The following is a 19,857-nucleotide window of genomic DNA, read 5'->3' on the forward strand; positions in this document are numbered from 1 at the left end:
GAGCAAGTTAATTTCTCAGTTCTTGACTTCCTTCTTGTTAAATGGGTTTAATGATAGTATCTACTTTCTAGGGACCACGTGCGTTGGCCTGAGATCTCATAAACACTCAATAGAGTATTAGTTATTCGTAATTGAAAACACTTATCATGTTATGAGGCCAGGAAGAGAAGCACAAATTTTTTTAAAAAAGTAATTCAGAGGATGAATTAAAAGCTCAAAAATTTTCAGGAAGTCTGTAATATATTGATTATGTTTCTTTCAGGACAGTGGTAAATGGTAGTGATCACATTTTTTCCTAACAAAAGAATCACTACTGATTATCCTTTATGTCTTATACATATTCTGTAACGTACTTTAGGAATTATACTATAAGAAAGTCACTGGTAATTTCTGTCTTTCACATTTCATAAAATAATCAGTTAACTGATTTCATGTTCATAGGTTATTCTCAGTTTTTTGTTACACTACTGTTAGGAGATAGCAGTGTTTTGTAAATGAGAGTATATTTTAATTTTAATTTGTTCCAACTCACCTTTGGCAAGAGTGGTTATGTTAGTTAGTACTGTTACTTTCTGAAACAACTTTCATTTAATATGCTGTATTCATTAATTCTCTGTTCATTTATGTGCTTAAATTGTCACTTATCAGAGGCGTACCTGGTAATATGCTTTATCTGTATTATCATCTAAATCTGTCCCTTGAAAAAGATTGATTCATTATGGTTTCCATAAAAAAATCTTATAACATGATCTATTTATACATTTTACTTCATTTTAGGGCCTATCAGCTTTTCATATTAATGGGGTTGTCATTTTTATGTATGGAGGAATTCTTGGTATGGTTTGGCTCTGAGCCATAATATTACCTATCCTCTTAACTCTCTGAAAACACTGACTTATGTTCATTGCATTAGTGTAGGCTTAGTTTTATTTCATGTCCAAGATGAGGAAGGTCACTTCATTAGGCACCTCATTTGCCTTTCTTCCCTGTAGTTTTCTGGTATCTTACACTAAGTATCATGTAAAAAAATGTTCTGCTTCCATTAAGAAAAAGTGAGCAGAGAACAAAGCCAATTATTTGCAGCACATAAAATCCTTATGATAATTTGGTAGACTTTAATTAAACTAATACATCACATTGCACTTATAAGACAAAGGAGCAAAAAAGAAGCAAATAATCTTCTCTATGTTAAAAAACATCATTTTGCTTTTTGATTAAACTCTTTAAGACTTGTGACCTATTTTAAAGTATGAGATTTACAGTCCTTTTCATACAAGGCATGTTAAAAAAGTTCTATGCAATATTGATTGGGACCACCCCCCAAAATTTTGAAATAAAACTATAAAAAAGCTTGGCTTGAAGTAATTTCTATTAATTTCTTAATGATTTTTCAAGCTCTTCAAAATAAAAAAAAGATTCTGCAACTTAGTCCATGCAGAAACATTTTTATTACAAAGAATCTTGTTTTGGTTTTTGACATATAATTTCCATTGGTTGTTTTTGATGAGCCCACTGACATTATTGATGCAAAGTTCACTATAACTTAAAAGAAAGTCTATCTAATTTGTGTATCTTCCCTGCATTTCACAACTGGGATGTACTGAAATTAGAGATACTTGGTCTTTAAATAATATCATCCCCCAGTTTTCCATTTCTTTGAGATGTAATTCCCATAAATTAAATGGAAATAAACTACTGAATTGGGAGTGAAGACATTTAGTTTTAATCCTAGGTCTGTAGCATTACATTCAATATGTCTTGTCACCCCTCTGGGCCTCAGTATTATCACTGGTAAAGTGTATAATTTTGTAGAGGATGATTTCAAGTGAGTTCCTTATCTTTGGAGTTGTATTTCTGCATTAGTTATTAATATAATGTCTTTCTGTGTCCTAAAAGTCAATATTTTAATATGCTTATATCAATCCTTAAATCAGCACCACTTAGTATTCACGAAAGTATTTATAAAAACATTTCTAGAAATTTCTAATGATCAGAAAGCAAGATTTTAAAGCTGGTCAACTACAAATCATATCAAAAGACAATTATATTCAACTTAGAAATTTATTTATTATAAACCAAGGGACCACATACTCATGGTGCCAGTTCTTACACTTTTAACATTATCTTTCATAAGCAGGAAACTGGTTGGTTGGATTTTGTAATTCTGTCCTATCTCACCTTTACTTTTTCAAGACTCAGTTAATTCATTGGATATTTACTTCATTTCCTTGTTAGTGGATCAAACTCTTAGTAAGTTTATCCATCACCTGGAAACACTTTGACTGCTTTCTACTTCCCTCTGTGGGTGTTTAAGTCTCCCCAAGTAGCTCTCAATTTTTCAGACACATGATTGCAATTTCAGTGGCATTTAAGAACAGCCGAGTTTGCTGTATTCATTTCATCTTCTCATTAACATCTAGTCTCTGTTTCTTTGGGACAGCTTATTGCTTTGGCACATGAATACCAGCTAGTTCTGCTTTTGTTTCCAAAGGTGAACAATACTATGGTCTGAAGAGGATAATGGTGACAGCTTAAGTTTACATCATTTTACATTTTTATTCTCAGCTTTAAGGATGGAAATTCATTAATGCTCAACTTTGACCAAATGTCACTGGAACTATAATGCTGGGATCCAGTCTAATGTTTTTGCTTGTTTAGTGCCTAGCCTTCTGTTTGAATTGATCCCTATTTCTCGAGAGAGTATTTCTTTAAAATATTATTTCTAAAAAAAGCAAGAAAAAATAAAATTGTGAAATAAGACATACACGATTTAACCTTTAAGTACAGGAGGTTCTAGAGCAGGAATCGTTGAACACTTAATTACATTAGTTTTAACAAATAATTGTTTTCTGCATTCTCTGGCTTTTGACAGTTACCTTAATTTGTCTGTGTAATTCTAATTTAGGATGTTCAGGACAGTTTTGTTGTTGTTTTTAATTATTACATTGGTTTCTTTTATATGTAGACTTGAGCTAAGTAGAGAAAATAGCTCGTGATGGAGTTGAATGGAGTTAGAGAAATCTCTGGTTTAGGCAGGGAAATCCTCTCACTGCCTCCTCACTTACCTCACATATTCCTCACACACTTTCTCTCTTCTCAGAATGCAGTTTTCCCTCATTTCTGTAGATGTCAAGCTTACCTATCTTTTATTTTAAGACCCAGCTTAGGTTCAATTAGTCCGTGAGCCCTCTTCCTCCTCCCCTCACCACTGTCTCTTCTCACTCGTCAGAGCTCTCGTAATTTTATCTACTGGGCTCTTATCTTTTTTTTTTTTTTTTTTTTGGCGGTACGTGGGCCTCTCACTGTTGGCGGCCGCTCCCATTGCGGAACACAGGCTCCGGACGCGCAGGCTCAGTAGTTGTGGCTCACGGGCCCAGCCGCTCCGCGGCATGTGGGATCCTCCCGGACCGGGGCACGAACCCGTGTCCCCTGCATCGGCAGGCGGACTCTCAACCACTGCGCCATCAGGGAAGCCCTGGGCTCTTATCTTTTCCTCCTCAAGATTAGTAATCTGTTTATATTAGTAAACTGTATATATTTGTATAAATAATTTCTTCAGAACCAGGACTATGCCTTATGTTGCTTTGTATTTCCCCTGATGCCTCCTGCAATGCCTTTCACATGATTGGACTCTATAACCTTTGACCTTCTTTCTAACTCTGAGATTCCATGATTCTAACAGTCAGCCAGTCAATATTGATTGCTTGGCTATCCAACCCAGGGGATGCTTTTGTTAGGGCCCAAATCATTCGTAATCTGTAGTCAGAGAAAAGTACCTATGATGAGGAAGTGGTATGATATTATCTAGCCCCTTTCCTTCCATGGCCAGTTCAGTGATTGACTCACAATCTAAAAGCCCTCTTTTCTAAAGAGTGCAGATTAAACAGTTCTAATGAATGGCCCTTTTGTGTGTGTGTGCACTCTTACACATGTAAATGCATATAAACTTCCCTTTCTTTGATTGGATAGGATTTGTCTTATTGGTTCCTTTCCTTTCTTTTTTCTTTTCTTTTCTTTTTTTTTTTTTTGGCAGTTTAGGCAACTTGCAGATATGTTGAAGTTGCTTCTTATTTATTCACAAATTTAAGTAATTATGATAGAATTCTGAATCTGATAGACACATAGGCTTCTAGAACTGAATTTCATAACACATTCATTTATAATAGTATAGGAAACTTGTGTAGTTTTGCTTATTATTCCTTAAATCATGGCAAAAATGGAGACATTTGCAGTTATAACTTAGCTGTTTATTTTTAAAAGATTCAAAGTCAAATTTAAAAAACAATTATGAGGAAACATAATGTAAATGAAAAAAATCTTTGATCAAGAACCAAAGTTGGTTTGGGGCCCTGATTTTCCCATTATGTATGTGATTTTTATATAAGGAGATTAAGCTCTCTGATCTTTAATTCCCTCATGTGTAAAATGAGCAAACTTATAATAGCTACTTCACAAGGACTTTGTGAGTTTAAGTTAGATAATTAAGTGCAATCTTGTAATAAACATCTATGCAGGTGATATATTAACTAATAATTATAATTTATGAGTTTTCGTACCTCATTTATATAAATCAAAATGAAGTAAAACACCATAATACCATTCAGAATTGTCGTTCTCATAGTTCTCCATTCATCAAATGCCATGTTTACCTTCTGTCCCACTTTCTATTTTAAATGATTTTCCAGTATTTAAAAAAAAATAGATAAACTTTCGATGTTGATAGTGGCTCTGCCCTGACTCAGCTCCTATATCATGCATTTATGCTCTAAAATATGAATGTCCACTTCCTGTCCCTAGATTGCAGAAACTACCATCAATTTGATTTTCTGTGTCATGGAATAGACTCTACTTTTTATATGATACCTTTTACTTTTCCCTAGATTTTAACATCAGTCATAGAAAAAAAACAATGAATAGTCATAGAATCCTTTTACATATTGCCAATTATATGGAAACACATTCAACACACCATTGTACTTAGTCTCTAATAGTTACATAAGTGTGTGATTTAGTTTTGAAGCATACCTAATAAAAATAAGTACAAACTAGATACATGTTCCTTTCAAAATATATATATTTCCTTATTTATGGTTTGGAAGTTTTTTCAGAATTATTAACAGTGTGTCTATTCCTTTGTGTGAGTGTTCATGTTTCTTACACCTATATATGAATTCTTTTCCTATTCTCTGCATGATTCAGCTTCCCTCTCCTAGCACTAGTCACCAGTTGTTGGCCAGGGAAGTCTGGAAAAGAAGAACAAAGCTTTTATAAGTTAACTTTTTATTGATAATTTTTGATAATTAAATTCCCAGCTTATTTCAGTCTCTTTGGTTAGGAAATGGAAACTGAGTGAGATACAAAGATGGCCTGGTAAAACGTGCTCCAGGAATGTCTTGGTTTCCTCTTACTCTCTCTCTCTCTCTCTCTCTCTCTCTCTCTCTCTCTCTCTCTCTCTCTCTCTCTCTCTCTCTCTCTCTCTCTCGTGTGTGTGTGTGTGTGTGTGTGTGTGTGTGGCTTGTTGCCTAGGAGATAGAAGAAATTGAGGAGAACGGCTGACAGGGGAAGACAAAAGCTGTGTCTATACATCCTCAACAGAATAGGACCTCACTGAAAGATTGGTTTGGTCTGATTTACTAGAGCCTATCTCCTCAGTGGCAGTGATCTGAAAATTGTTTCCAGGGCCATTTTAATTAGCTGATTAAAATCAAAACAAACACATCCTGGTAACATCCATTTCTACCCTGACCCTCACCAATGATTGTTTTCAGAATGATGATTCCTGAGTAATTCTGCTTGAGCTCAATAAGTGATTTGAGGTATGCACTTTTGTTTTTAAACATGAATCTTTAATGGTGAGGAAAGAATCCATTTTTCTTGGCTTCAGTGACAGGTGAATATTATTACACAGATGCTTTTGTTCTGTGCATCAAAACTTAAAACCACAAAAATGTGAAACCTGCCTTTACATAGTTAATTTGTGAAATGAGAGAGGTCTATTTTTCAATAACATTTTAATAAGAGGATTTCATTATGCTGAGTGGCAGTATGGTGACCATATTACATAAATGCATTCTAATTCTTGGATATGCTTTTAAGTTAAAAGTATGTAAGGTCTTGAAAATAGAAAATTAAACACTTTGACACCTCTGATTTCCTGTTTTTATTGTTTTACTTATTTATTCATTTATTGAAAATATATATACACATTTATAGCCACAGCACTTATCAAGTATTTAACTATTTATTATTTATTTATTATTTAACTATTTAACTATTTATCAAGTATTCAACTACTTTTGTGAAGTTATTCATTTATACACACACACACACACACACACACGCACGCACACAGTACCTAACAGGAAGATCTAATGTAGTCTATGTGTGCATTATGGCTACATCACTGTAGTTGGTTTGGGAATAAAAAACAATATCTCAAACTTTTAAATATTTAGCTTTCACCTTTGTATAAGCAGTTTTTAAATGACGTGTAGTGTTTGGTTTGTGTAAAATCAGATAAACTTTGTCCATCTTAAACTTACAACTTAAATCATGAACACTCACTTATCATAGATTCCTCGGTAAACTTGTCCTCTGTGTGTAATTGGCCATAAAATATCCCAAGTTATGTTAACTTTTAGACCTGCTAGAGAAAGAAAAAAAATGTTCTTTTTATTTCTAAGAAAAGATAAAAATTAATTTAATAAATTAAGACATTTTAAAGCTGCTTAATTTTATACAGCTAATATGGATAATCTGCAGTCAGAGCAATTTTTAAACACTTTATGCTCTTGAATATAAACAATTTTTAAATTAGACATTATCTTTTCTTATACCATTTATTTTCAAATGTGAGTTAGTTGATTATTCAGTGAAAGAAATCATTTACTTCTTTTTAACTTTGACTCTCATTTGCTGATGCACTGTGACATTGGAAATTAGGTGCAATATATATATTTTTTAATTCTTAAAATATTCTAATTATTTTGGTAGTGAACTGTAGCACCTTTATTTTATTTTATGGAAGTGATTCATTATCTTTTTGGCAATATTCAAACTCACTAAAGGTTTTCCTGACATCAACTGCACCATCAAACTGGAAACAATATTCTGTGTACTTTTTGGCACTCAGAGCAGAAATCAGCCTATTCGTCAGGCTCAAGTTCAGAGAGATAAATATTCAACACTATTTAAAACTCACATTAGCACCAAAACGTTTTGAAGGAGTATTATCATCACTTTCATTCGTGGAAAACATTGCCTTCTTATGGTCATGACTTTGAAGGGGAGAGTAATTCATCCTTGACCAGAGGTTAGCAGACCATTTGTTGATAGTGTGTAAATTGCTCAGATTTTTGTAGACAGTGAACTATCTAATGATTGCATTTAGAGACTAGAAAGCTACTTTGAAGGGTGTGAACATTCAGATCAAGCTCACCTCCCAGAGATCTTAGGGACAGTACATTGTAAAAGCAGTGACAACAGAATTACCATTTCATTCTTCTTTGTATTTATAGTATAAATAAAGCCAGCAATACCCCCTCTCCTGACAGCCCCTCTCCGGGTGACATTTCATAGCCTTCAAATACTTGAAGCCTGAAAAACAATTAATTCAATGTTTCTTTTACCATGCAAATATCTCTTGTCAGAGATAACATCCAAGCGATTAGCCAGCAGTATTGATCTAGGTGCCCCAGGGTTGTTAATTGTAGCTAGAACAGTTATGTCTCCATGACTTCTGAAAGAGGTTAAGGCCACTGCAAATACATCTTAAAGAAGGAAAGAATACTATCAGCCAAGATGTGCATCCAAACTTTGGAACTAGGCTAGCAAAACCCTACTCACATCCCTGTAAAGCAGACATATATTTTTGTATTTTTTATAGGTGGATACAGTGCAGACCACGAAACCCCCTGGCCACATTGAGGAATCGTGTAAAATGAATGTATGTGCTCGTAAGTGAAATACATGTAATGTTCCAACTCAATGTGTTGGATCCTAATAGACCTGGATTTGTCTTGTGTAAAAAGAAATCGATTCCCAAGGGGCAGGACCACTAGCTGATTAAAATGAAGCTCTGATTTTGAAGAAAACAAAAATGACTTTAAATTACAGTCTCTGCAAAAAGGAATCAAACTATAATTTGCAACCAACTGAAAAAGAAAATCAAGCTCTCATACGGAATAAAGAAGGGATGTGAGAGAGGTTTTGCAATCTTATCAATTACTGTGGAGAAACAGAATGAAATATCATCATACTCAAGAGTATGAAAATAACAGAAAATCCCTTTCCTTCAGTTTGCACTTGAATGGACTCAAGCAAAGAATGGGGATCTGTATCCTGTTACTGTCTATGGTTAATAAGGTGGAGATTAATATAGATGTGATTTCATTTGTCTTGCTTGAACTAATTGGATGCATTATATAGAAATCACCTGAGGCTGTGCTAGATCAACAAAGAAAATGGAAGTATATACCTCAGGACTGAATTCCACGAAAATTAGATTGTTCAAGGCTATTTCATAAGGCACAAAGAAGAAATACTACTGCCAATCAGGGAAAGTGAGAAACTAGTGGACATGAGAGAAAATAAAATTTAGGTCAGTATGATACTTGTTGAAACATAATTTATTATGGTGTAAAAGTAGAAGCTCACAATATATCTCACAGACATTTTACACAATTTCTGATTGAATTTAGGGTAAACTCTGTAAGTGTTAAAGGAATGTATGGCCATTATTTAATAGGAAACTGGCTTTTAAAATTTGTGGTCCTATGCATTTATGTATGCAGAGGAGGGCTTTTTAGATTTTGTTAAAAATGAATTGCATGCAGGAAGCACCTCTTTGCATTATAGTTACTTACTCTACTGAAGATACTGTATAAAGTATAATTTTTGTATGGGTGTGAGTGTATATGTATGCATTTGTGTGTGTGTGTATAAGTGGGAGGAGGTAAAATTTAATGATTGACATTTGCACTTTGGTTTGTTACCTAGAATGTAAAGAGGTGAGTAAACCGTCTTAAGCCATTTCGTATGTGCCATGATCATTATTAAAAATTATTATTCACAAAGGAAACAATTCTGAAGACAGAATGACTAATGCAAAGGTTCTCCAATTAAGTATGATATTTAATGCAATTGAGCCATTTAAATTAAAATGGTACCACTGTCTGGAAATAATGAGGGTAGGCTCTTGTGAAATCAGTTTGAAGACAGTTGGAAAGTCATACTATATTCCTTAAGGTCTCCACTCAGTGACAGAGGATGTGAATCACAGATTCTCTTAGAATAGATGAGACTGGGGAAATATTTGTGTTCTAACTATAACTTTTTAATCTACCAATAAGTTACATATGTTTTTTCCCCGTTTTTCTTCAGTGTAAATTATATAACAAGTGATCATATATTAACATAGGTAAGATAGTAAGTATTTAAAACAGATTGACATATTTTTTGAGGTCACCATGTGCCATAATAATTTTGAAACTATTGTTCTCTGGTATTTATATTCATTTCTCTTTATCTTACCCTTTAACTTTATAGTTGAAATTTTTACCTTTTCTTTCTATGTGACAATCAACTGAAGCTGGTACCCTATCTATATTATTGCAGGGATTTTTGTCTTTATTTATGCTATTATAATAAATTATAAGTCTACAAACTGTATAATTCTATTGTATTGAATATTTTTCTGTGACCAAAATAATAAAAAAAGCTACTTTATAAAATGTCTGTATTTTTTTATTTTAATAGTCTCTTAAAACATAATGGGACGTGTAATATATTCATGTTGCTGGTTTTTAAACTACGCGTTCTCTGCATCTTTACAATTTGAAAGTGAAGAGCTTAGCTACTTAAGATAAAGAGGAAAGGTTTGACAGAGATAAATTAGAGAATGTTTGGAGGAAAGCACCCTGAATGGGGTCAGGAGTCTTGATGCCAAATTTTACCCTGCTGTTAAACAGCCAGACCTCAAAGGATACATTTTTTGAGTTTTCAGGTGCTTAGATCTCTCATCCATAAATGATGGGTTTGGACTGCACTATCAATTTTAAGATCATTTAAATTCTTAACTCTTGATAAGTAAACTTAATTCTTAGGTTTTGATAACTTAGAAATATTAACAGTGTGCTATGGGACACTGATTATATCAATAATCAATACTGATCATCCATATTAAGAGAATCATATGCTGTTTTCCACTAAAACTGACCCAGATCTCAATATACACCTTAGGGCCAAGGAAAAATATGAATTTATATTTTTTGCTGCTCCAACCTTAGTTTGACTTAATAGAAATATGTACTGAGGTACAAATAATCACGTCGGGGATCAATACCTCCCTCTAAGTTAATTGAACCAAGCAGCACCCAAGTACAAAATCACTCAATTTGTAACAGAGGAAATGTTTTTGGACTACCCTGAGTTGAATGCATTCCCTGGCAGAATATATTAAAGTGCTAGAACCAGTTTTTCTTGCTCTTTACCCCCCAAGGATTGATCAGCACATGAAGGTCCCCGTAACTTCAAAGGCATTTCTGTACTTGGATCAGCCTGGTTGGGTTCAGAGGAGAAGGAAACACTAGCCCCTGATGTTTATTGCTGTAGGCTCTTTCATCTAATAGTAATTCTCTGCGTAGGAGAAGCAACAGGCAGAGGAGTCTTGCAGCTGTTATAATTTCACGATTAATTTTTAGTCACAAAGTGCCTCACACAGAAAAACAGTACTTTTATTTTAGTTTTCTGCTACTACTCCAACTGGGAAAGGTCAGAGAAACAGTGGGAAGCAAAATGAAATCATACGTATCATTTGGATTTTTTTTTCATTGCAGTATACTGACTTGCAAAATAGTGTCACTTTCAATATCACAAAGATGGCATGGATAATCTTCAGGGATACATATTTAGAGAATTGGTCACACTGAATTTTTTTTCATTTAGGTGAATTTCTGGCCATTTATGGAACTGATTTTGATAATAAAATTTAATGTTGTCAATTTAGTCTTTGTTTTACAAGATTAGAAATTTAGATAGGAGACTTGCAGGCTTCCACCTACCAAGCTTCTCCTAAGTCCCACTATTTCTAAATAAAACTTCTACCCTTGCCTCGTGCCTCTATCCATTTGGGAAAAAAAGTGGGGGAGCAAGGGGAGACTGCACTTGGCTCAAGAGAAATGGCTATATAGAGCAGTGGAGCACCCATGAATGAGAATTACCAATTGAAAATTCATGTCCAGAATTCATCAGATTGGATGCACATGGGTAAAACTTTTGCCAAGATATAAAAGAAAATTAAAATATTATTGGGAATTAAAATGCATGCTTTTGGTTTTAGTTCTTGTTATTTTTTTAACTGCTATTATTCTACCTCTCTGTTTTGGTAAATATAATTTAGCTGAATAGATTTTCATATTTCTCTGATAATTTTTTAAACTTAGGTTACCGAGAGTCAACTCTGTGTAGATGATATATTAATTGCACTATTTAATATTTATATCAACCTCATGAGGTAGATACTATTATTGTCATGACACCCATTTTACAGATGAGGAAAATGAGGAACAGAGGGTTTTGGTAAATTTGCAAAGCTACAGAATTAGCAGGAGGTAGTGCTGAGCATTGAGCTCTGCCAGTCTGGTTTCTGAGGCTGCACTCAACAGGTGGGCCACAGAGCCTTCATGCCAAACACTATTAAAGATGGGGGTTCAAGATAGGTTCTGGAACTATTTGGGGGTGCAGAGGTAAATTTTGTGGTTCCCTAGATCACATATCTATTAGCCTGAGTGAGGCCAATTCAGAATGCATGACTTAGATGTGAAAGGTATTCAAAAGTTCTAGCTCACTGAAATATTATATAAAGGTGGAATCTGTGATAAAAAGGTCTGTTCTAAATACTGTATACAGGGAAGAAAAATTTCTCTAACTTACTTGCTTTGCATGCTTAAAATATATTAATATAAATATGGACTATTTGCATCAATTTTTTTTTTTAAATGAAGACTTTGCTGCTGGAATCTGGGTGGACTGAGGAAAATGGCAGCTGCATTCTTTGAATCAGGAGAGCTCCCAGTTTAATGGGAATTCCAGCCACGCAGGCTAATTATTACAATGCCATATGCTAAGTGATGGACTATCACCGTGGTTAAGAGTTCAGGGTCTGGAATCCAGGCAGCCTGGGTTTGAAACGTGGTTCACACACATAAATGATGTGACCTTTGAACAAATAACATCTCTCTGCTTCCATTTCTTCATATGTAATATGAAGTTAAAAACAGTATCTATCTCATAAATTAGTTGCGATGATTAAATGAGATTTAGCCAGGCAAAGTGAGTATGACATAACAAAAGCTCAGTAAACGCTGGTAATTATTAATTTTCTTAGTGTTGTTTTATAATTGACATGAATAGAGTGAGGTGGCTGTTGACTGATATGTTCATGGGCCAAAATAAACTCAGTATCACCGGCAAAAGTGAAATAAAAGGCACCTTACAGAAAAGTGTAATGACAAGCCCTCAGTATTCTCCATAGGCTCTGGTGTGAAATTCAGAAAAATTGTGCAGTTCCGGGTTCTCCAGGGAAAATGCATCAGTTTCTGATCTGCTAGAGTTCAAATCTGGGAGCTCTGTAATTCTTTCAGGCATAGACAAGTGAAAGGAAATTGTGAAAGCTGAAATCAAACCTTTGTCATGATCCAATGACGAAAGTTTCCAAAAGGTTAAAGAACAATTTTTGGAGATCACTTTATCCACAATCATAAGGGAATACAGTTTTTTCTCATTATTAGTATCTTAAAAATTGTGAAGCTTAAGAATGAGAACTATGTCAGGTTATCATAAAAACTAAGGGTAATGCTGATTATGACAACCAATCCATAAATAAGTTGTTGTTATTCTTTGCAAGTATTTAATAAAGATCTATTCTATATGATTAGGGCTTTATTTTCAAAGTCCTTCATTAGGCAGAAAATAGTGCTGCATTTATTGGATGATAAGATTTGACTGTGTGAAATATAAACAAAATAAATACTTGCTGAATTGAATTGGATCATATTTACTATAAAGGAAGCCAGTGGCTTTCATTTTAAACATAGTTATTGGTTAAGTAAGCATATTGGAGTGGAAAAAACAAATAAACAACCACTGAAAATGCTCAGTTTTGCCTATTTGAAACTACTTTTTAGATGAAATATATTGACTAACAATTGTGACTGTGGAAAATGTAGGCCTCAGAAGTGGCTCTGCATTTTTGGGAACGCATAGCATTGCTGGTGAAAACATGAGAAAGTTATATTTTAAGTTCATATCACAGTTTAGCATCTGAGCATCTGAAAAAAAAACGAAGCCAACTACAGATTTTTATTAGACCATGCGTTTCAGTAATTTTTACACTTTTTATGAAAAAGTTGGCTACTCTATATTTTTGTGGATGTTAATACCTCTATAATAACCTATCTTATGCTGCTTTTTGTGAATTTCTAATGAGAAGTTAAAATTAATGTGATTAAAAATGAATATCTTTCTAGACTCTATCCTTAGATGTTTGGGGAAAAATGAACATTTCTGATTTTAAGAGATTGGAGTTCTGAGATCAGGTACAGCTCAGCCTGTTTTTTAATTGCCACTTCCCATTTTTGTCAGTGAAAATTCTATCTCAGCCGCAGCTGAAGGGGACCTTAGTCTCTAATCTTTCTTCTTCTCTCTGTGTCTAGCTGTTAAAAGACGGATCAGCAAGGACTTTTTCTCCCCTATGTGTCAGTCTCATGAAAGCAGCAGACATTTGGTATATGCATTCCAGAAGGATCAGAAACTGGCTGCTTCCTGATAACACATTTCAAGTGGATATAGCATAGTCTAACTTTCTGCCAGTTAACTTTAAAACCCCTGCATATTTACTAATAAATCTGCCATTTTTTGGAACCCAAAATTGAAACTTGATTGGTAAAGTCATGTAATTGAAAAAAAATTTGTTAAGGAAAACACTGATAATATTAAGGAAACAATTTATTACATGAGACTTTTTCATAATCCTATGATGACTTGTCAATCAAATGCCTCACTATTTAGATGATGTTTGAGAACATGTTTTTGAGGATGTCTTGCTATTAGTACTACATTAAAAGAGGTTGTATTCAAATGAATACCAAGAATCTGTAGACATGGGATCTTTTAATCTTTCAATAAACCATTTTTAATACTAGGAAGAAATGCAGTACGTATCTTACTCCGGGGCTCCTCAGCAATCATGTGCTCGTGCCATCTGAGATTAACATTTGGATGAAAGAGCATGATAAGAGGATTCTAAATTAGTGGTTACCAAGTTGAAATGACACAAACGTTAAAACAAAGTAATACAGAAATCTATTTCATGCAATATGTTTCTTATACCAGTTAATTGGCAGTTTAATTAGCATGATGTTTCATGTTGTGGCCTAAGCCATTGTACTCCCAGTGGGTGTAATGGAGACAATGAAAAAGAAAAAAGAAAGCTTTAGAATTGTTGATAGTTATATCACATGCTACCAGAATTTAAAATAATTCTTCATTTTAAAAGAAGAGAACATACATATGCTTTTTTGTTCTGAATCCAGAACAGATTTTTTAAAAGAATTTTTATGGTATGAAATACTTCTATCCACGAATTAAAAGCCTATCAAATATGTGCAAGTGTTAACTGAAGTACATTTTAAGTTCCAAGTGACCACAAGTAAATGACAAGTAAATGACTAAAGGATACACTTCGATAAAAAAGAAGTTCCATTTACGATTTTGAGATAAAACATATGTATTAGGGTGATCATATTTTTGAAAGTATAATGTGATTGATAGGATTCTATTAAGGGCCATTGAAATGACTTACAAAGGACTGCATTTTGGAAAGGGACAATGGAACTCTGCTTTTGGACAGGCCTGAGGAAAAACAAATATGCATCTTAGAAATAATTTATAAAATAAATGACATGAAAGGGGTCTCTCATCCCTCCCTCCCTCCCCAGTGAGAACATACTCATATTGTGTGTGTTTGACTTTATCACATGAAATGGAAGTTTCTGCCGAGCCAAAGACAGTCATCTGCCAGCTGATTGGTTCTGCCTTTTTACAACAGTAGAAAGAATGGCCGTATTAGTTATGAATATTGAGCCATAAAATATAGCAAACCTTCTGGAGGCACTTTTCTCTTCATTTTACACTGTTGACAATTCAGAACTTGCAAAGAAATAAAATATTTTGAGGATATGACTAATATACCTAGATTTTGTCAAGTTTTCTTTCCCAGTCGCTGAACTCTTGGCTACCTCCTCATGGATATATCATTAGGCTATTCATTTCCGTTGAGTTGCATACTATAGTAGGTCCAGAGGGCTTTTTTTTTTTTCCTTTCAAAAATTATTCTGTAGCCTCCTTTGGCAGTTAATGTATGAATGCCACTTGGAATGTAACTTTGGTTATTATGTTGCTCACAGATATTTTATTGTACACAGAACTGAATATTTATAGAAATCTAAAGACACTGTTATACAAAACCTTATAAAGAGAAAAAAGCAATTTTTTCCCCCCTGACTCTTTCCCTTGTCTAACACATCAATTCAAATTGCTCCCTTATCACGTAGCAGAAATTTTTGGCAAATGGGATAGGAAGTATATAAAAATTGTGGATCTTTAATTGATAGTATATAATCAATTAGAAGTTCTATTTTCTAAAATAAGGACAATGGAACTTGTGATAAAAATAATTCAGTAAACATTTGTGCTAGGATGAAGACAAAGATGTGTGATTCTTAAGCTTCTTTCTTTTTAGTTGTTATTACATCTTCAGATGATCAGAATGTTGCAATTTAATTTTTGGTCTGATAGTTACCTGATAACGATCTGATCTGTGAGTGATCTTTCAGTTTAAATACATTTACTAAGTATTTGAACTGCTGTATTTTGTCCTCTCTTGGGGTTCCTGTGAAAATATATGACTTAAAGGTATATATAATTCATGAATTAAAAGATGAAGTGTTTAGAGCATTGATTATGGACCAGTCTTTGAGACTTTGGGCAAGCTACTTAACCTGTCATGTATTTAAATGAAGATAATAGAAGTCTTATGGTAATATTAGGAAAAGTGCATGAATTAGTATGCTATATGTTATATGTCATATAATGGGTTAATATAAGTTGATATATACCACTTATGGCCATGCCTGGCATGCAGTGAGAATGTATAAATAACAGCTATTATTAAAGAAAGGCTCAGAAATTGACACCAGTCATGTAGCTATTCACTAGTTGAGCTAAGATTCCAGAAGCACTTTGAACACAATTCACAATAGTGCCCGCCATATAGTAGGTGTCTCTGAGTGCTATCTGCTATTAAAAACAGGCAAATTTGTTTTACACCAAAAACACTGGTCATGAGTTAGTTTGAGATTCGAACTTCAGATATGCCTGACTTTAAACCCTTATTTCCTTAAACCCTTACACGAATTTAAACTTGATTTTAGAATTGTTTTTTGGTGTGGACCAAACAAACTTTACAAATAAGCTTGCTGTTTAGTATGTCTTGGAAAGGTATTTTGGGGATTATTTAGAACATACAAACGTGCTTATAAAACATGGTAATATTTATAAATGAGAATATTATAAAACATGATCAATTATCAATGGATACTTTGAGCTGTTTCCATGAGTCTCTTAACATTCAGAAACTACTCATTAAAACAAACAATGGTGAAATATCTAACAGGTTTACTTATTTATTTCTAGTAGACTTCAACAGGGTAATTTGGTAAGCTCATATTCTCACTTTCATTTTCTTCGAATATTTGGAATTATATTAATCAAAATAAATTAAGTGATTATGTTAATCACTGTTGTAATTGTGAGGAGCACCTTTTATACTGTGACATGTTCTTTTCAGCTATTGCTGCATCATTTGTGTTGCCATTCAGTTTTGTTTAACTGTGAGGAATGTTTTATTTCAGTTTTCTTGAAATAGTTTGCAGTAATTTTTCTATTAACTTGTTTTATTGACTACTTTTCACGTAGAGGTTTGTAAGGCTTAGCACCATCCTCCAGTTGTCACCATTACTTGCTGTTTAGTTGAACTTGAAACTGATATGCCCTGATGACTGTTATTAGAAGTTACTCCACTTACTGTGTCATCTAGCAATATTGGATCATAAAAATATGTGTTAAATAAAGAAAGCTTTCTCGTGCTTTTTTTGTATGTGCTACTGGCCAGTGATCAAGACTGTGAGATAAAATAGATCATGGCTAGGTATGGAGAGCATGGTTGAACTGCTATTAAAGTTGTGTACAAAGTATACATAATGGATTCAGATATTACACTGAAGGCTAAAGTATCCCATACATTGCCACCCCCAAATCTTGCAAGGACAGAACAACTTGCTTCTTCTTAGGCCATGCTCAGGAACATTTAGCGCCTGATCATTTCTAATTAATACATTTCTAATTTCTTAATTTAGAATCGTATTCCTCTGACTCTAATCTCCCTTTCCCATTTATACTTTTCATTCTTTTCATGAACTCGATGCTTCTGTTAAGCTTGGTAAATTTCTAGTGACTTTACCTACTTCACACTTTCCTAACAGTTTATCTTAACCTATACTGTTATCTCCTCCAGGAAATCTGTCTTCTAATTTTACATGAGTGAATACTACCTTCCATGATTCTTCTTTTATAAGCTGTTTCTGATTACCAGGTCGTGAGTGTTAATGTTAAGTCATTTTACCTGTGTGATTTTATGTTACCTGGAGCTTCCTACCTGTAATGATGGAATCTTTTTGTGCATGTAAGTGAATATATGTATTATTTTATTATTACACCATAATCTCTTCACTGGGAAGATCCAAGCCTGAATCATATTTGCTGTCTCCACCCAGTTCTTAGCAAAGTGCCTTGCTTATGGTAAGTTAGTAGATGCTTATTAAACAGTGATTGAATTCATTTGTTTCTATAAAGGGGATTTTTTTGTGATTTTAGGGCATTCAATGTAATGTATAAATAGTTATTCAATAAATATTTATTGCATTGCTACAATAGATTAGGTGCAGTGGATGTCATATTCCTATAAAGAATTAACTGCTGGGTAACAGTTGGGGTGATGTGCACCTGTTTATATACATAAATATCATACGTCATGTACTCTCTGTGTGTTACTCGGGATCTACTCTATTGCAGAAATTCTGTTATTACCAAGATAACTATATTACCCAGATGTGATAACTACATGGTACCAAGAGTAAGGGGGCTGGTGGAGGACAAGTAGATGCCAAGGCAGGATGATATAAAAGGAGACTGGGAAATAGATCAAGATGTAAATGGCATTAGATTTCATATGAAGGAGATTCAACTTGATCCTGGGAGAAATGGGAGTCAGACAGCAGAGGTCTTTAAGTACAGGGCAGTGGAGGCCTTGATTTGCTAGGGGAATAACTCTCAAAGCAGTGGGAACGAAGCTCCAGAGAGGGAAGAAACAAATAACCCTAAAGGAATCTGGATTGTGCCTTAACGGAGACATATTTCTCTTAGACTTGGAATTCTATGCCATTAGTGGCCACACTTTATGTGGAATAAGAAGTAGTAGAGACAACAGCTCTCTTTGGTCATTTCTTGGCACCAATACACTGCTCTGCTCTAGAGATTTATTTCCTTATTCTAGACTTATTCTAGAGGAATTAGAACAGTTAATAATAAAAGAAATACATATAAATGTATGGTTTCTAAAATCCATAGACTTGAAACTATTCTTTAAACGTGGAGTTCAGTCCAACTTAAAATGTTTATGTGTGATGATTTGGCAAATCTATATGATGCTGAGATATAGATAGAAAGGATCATTTAAATATAAAATTCTTTTGCTGTAATACTGACTCTCAAAAAAGACTTTCCTTGATGTTAAGCTATGATCTCGATCTCAAGTCATGCTTGGAGACTATCTTGAGGCTGAAGCCTAAAAATCATCGCTCGTCAAATAGATGCCATCCCGTTTCTACCTCTATCATTGTCTGAACTCACTCCTCAAGCTATAAGCTGATTATTATTTCACACTTTACCCAAAAGTATTTTTATTTTGACCTTGCAGCATATCATTTTCAGTGGTTTTTGCTTGCTTTTGTGTGTCATGGTTTTAAAAAAAAGAATCAATGCCACAGATAATGCAGATATGACTTTCACAGTCCTGCTGTTTATAAGGCTCACTGTTTTCTTTTGAAAAAATAAAATAATTCATAGGATTTCATTTGTAGTGAGACTGTTCTGGCAGTTATGTAACAGTGGAATTTTGAAGGATCATCAATACTGAAGGCACAGTCTGCAGAGTTACTCTTTTTTTTTCTCTTTTTTTCATCTTTAATTCCAATTAAAAGATACATATTCTATTAGACTAGATGCTTTCTGCCTGGATGTTTTCTGTGTGATCTTTGCCTTGCAACCAAGGAAATGTAGCTTCAATCTGTTAGAGCTGAATGGGGCTACAGTATGCCCTGGGCTATCTAGTGTTTCAAGAATTTAGAACCCCTGGTCTATGAATAATGATTAATATGTGTTACTAACATTGTTAAATTTTCCAGCAAAGATGTCCTGTAAAGTTATTCTGTGTTGCTGAAATTATTCTTAATATTCATATAATGCAGACATTGCACATATCCTATGCATGCAAAGTATTTAAGCCACAGTTCTATAGATAAATATCCACATTCTCGATGTGCAATTTTCAAAATGCCTGTTTTATACTTTATCATAAAATTTATGCAAAATCCTGTATAAATCATATTCAGTATGCTTTTTAATATAATTGTTTAAACAAAAGATTGTAATTTTGTTTGAAATTTGTATTGTGTTTGATAG

General features: G+C 33.8%; 1 protein-coding gene across 7 annotated transcripts in view; it reads left to right on the forward strand.

Annotated features, from left to right (window-relative positions):
* PCDH7 (protocadherin 7) overlaps positions 1-19,857 on the forward strand; it is a 419,973-nt gene that overhangs the window by 51,436 nt on the left and 348,680 nt on the right. Inside the window, exon 2 of one of the 7 annotated variants that reach the window (XM_022566369.3) lies at positions 7,886-19,851. The exons of the other annotated variants lie outside the window; for them this stretch is intronic. Coding sequence (XP_022422077.1) covers positions 7,886-7,963 — 78 coding nt within the window. The 3' untranslated portion in view covers positions 7,964-19,851. Of the gene's footprint in view, positions 1-7,885; positions 19,852-19,857 lie in introns of those variants that run through there. 7 annotated transcript variants of the gene reach the window in all.

Source organism: Delphinapterus leucas, chromosome 5 (genome assembly GCF_059928025.1).
Source record: "Delphinapterus leucas isolate spDelLeu-1000000601 "Yukka" chromosome 5, BTC_Dleu_Yukka2, whole genome shotgun sequence".
In the NCBI taxonomy this organism is placed as follows: domain Eukaryota; kingdom Metazoa; phylum Chordata; class Mammalia; order Artiodactyla; family Monodontidae; genus Delphinapterus; species Delphinapterus leucas.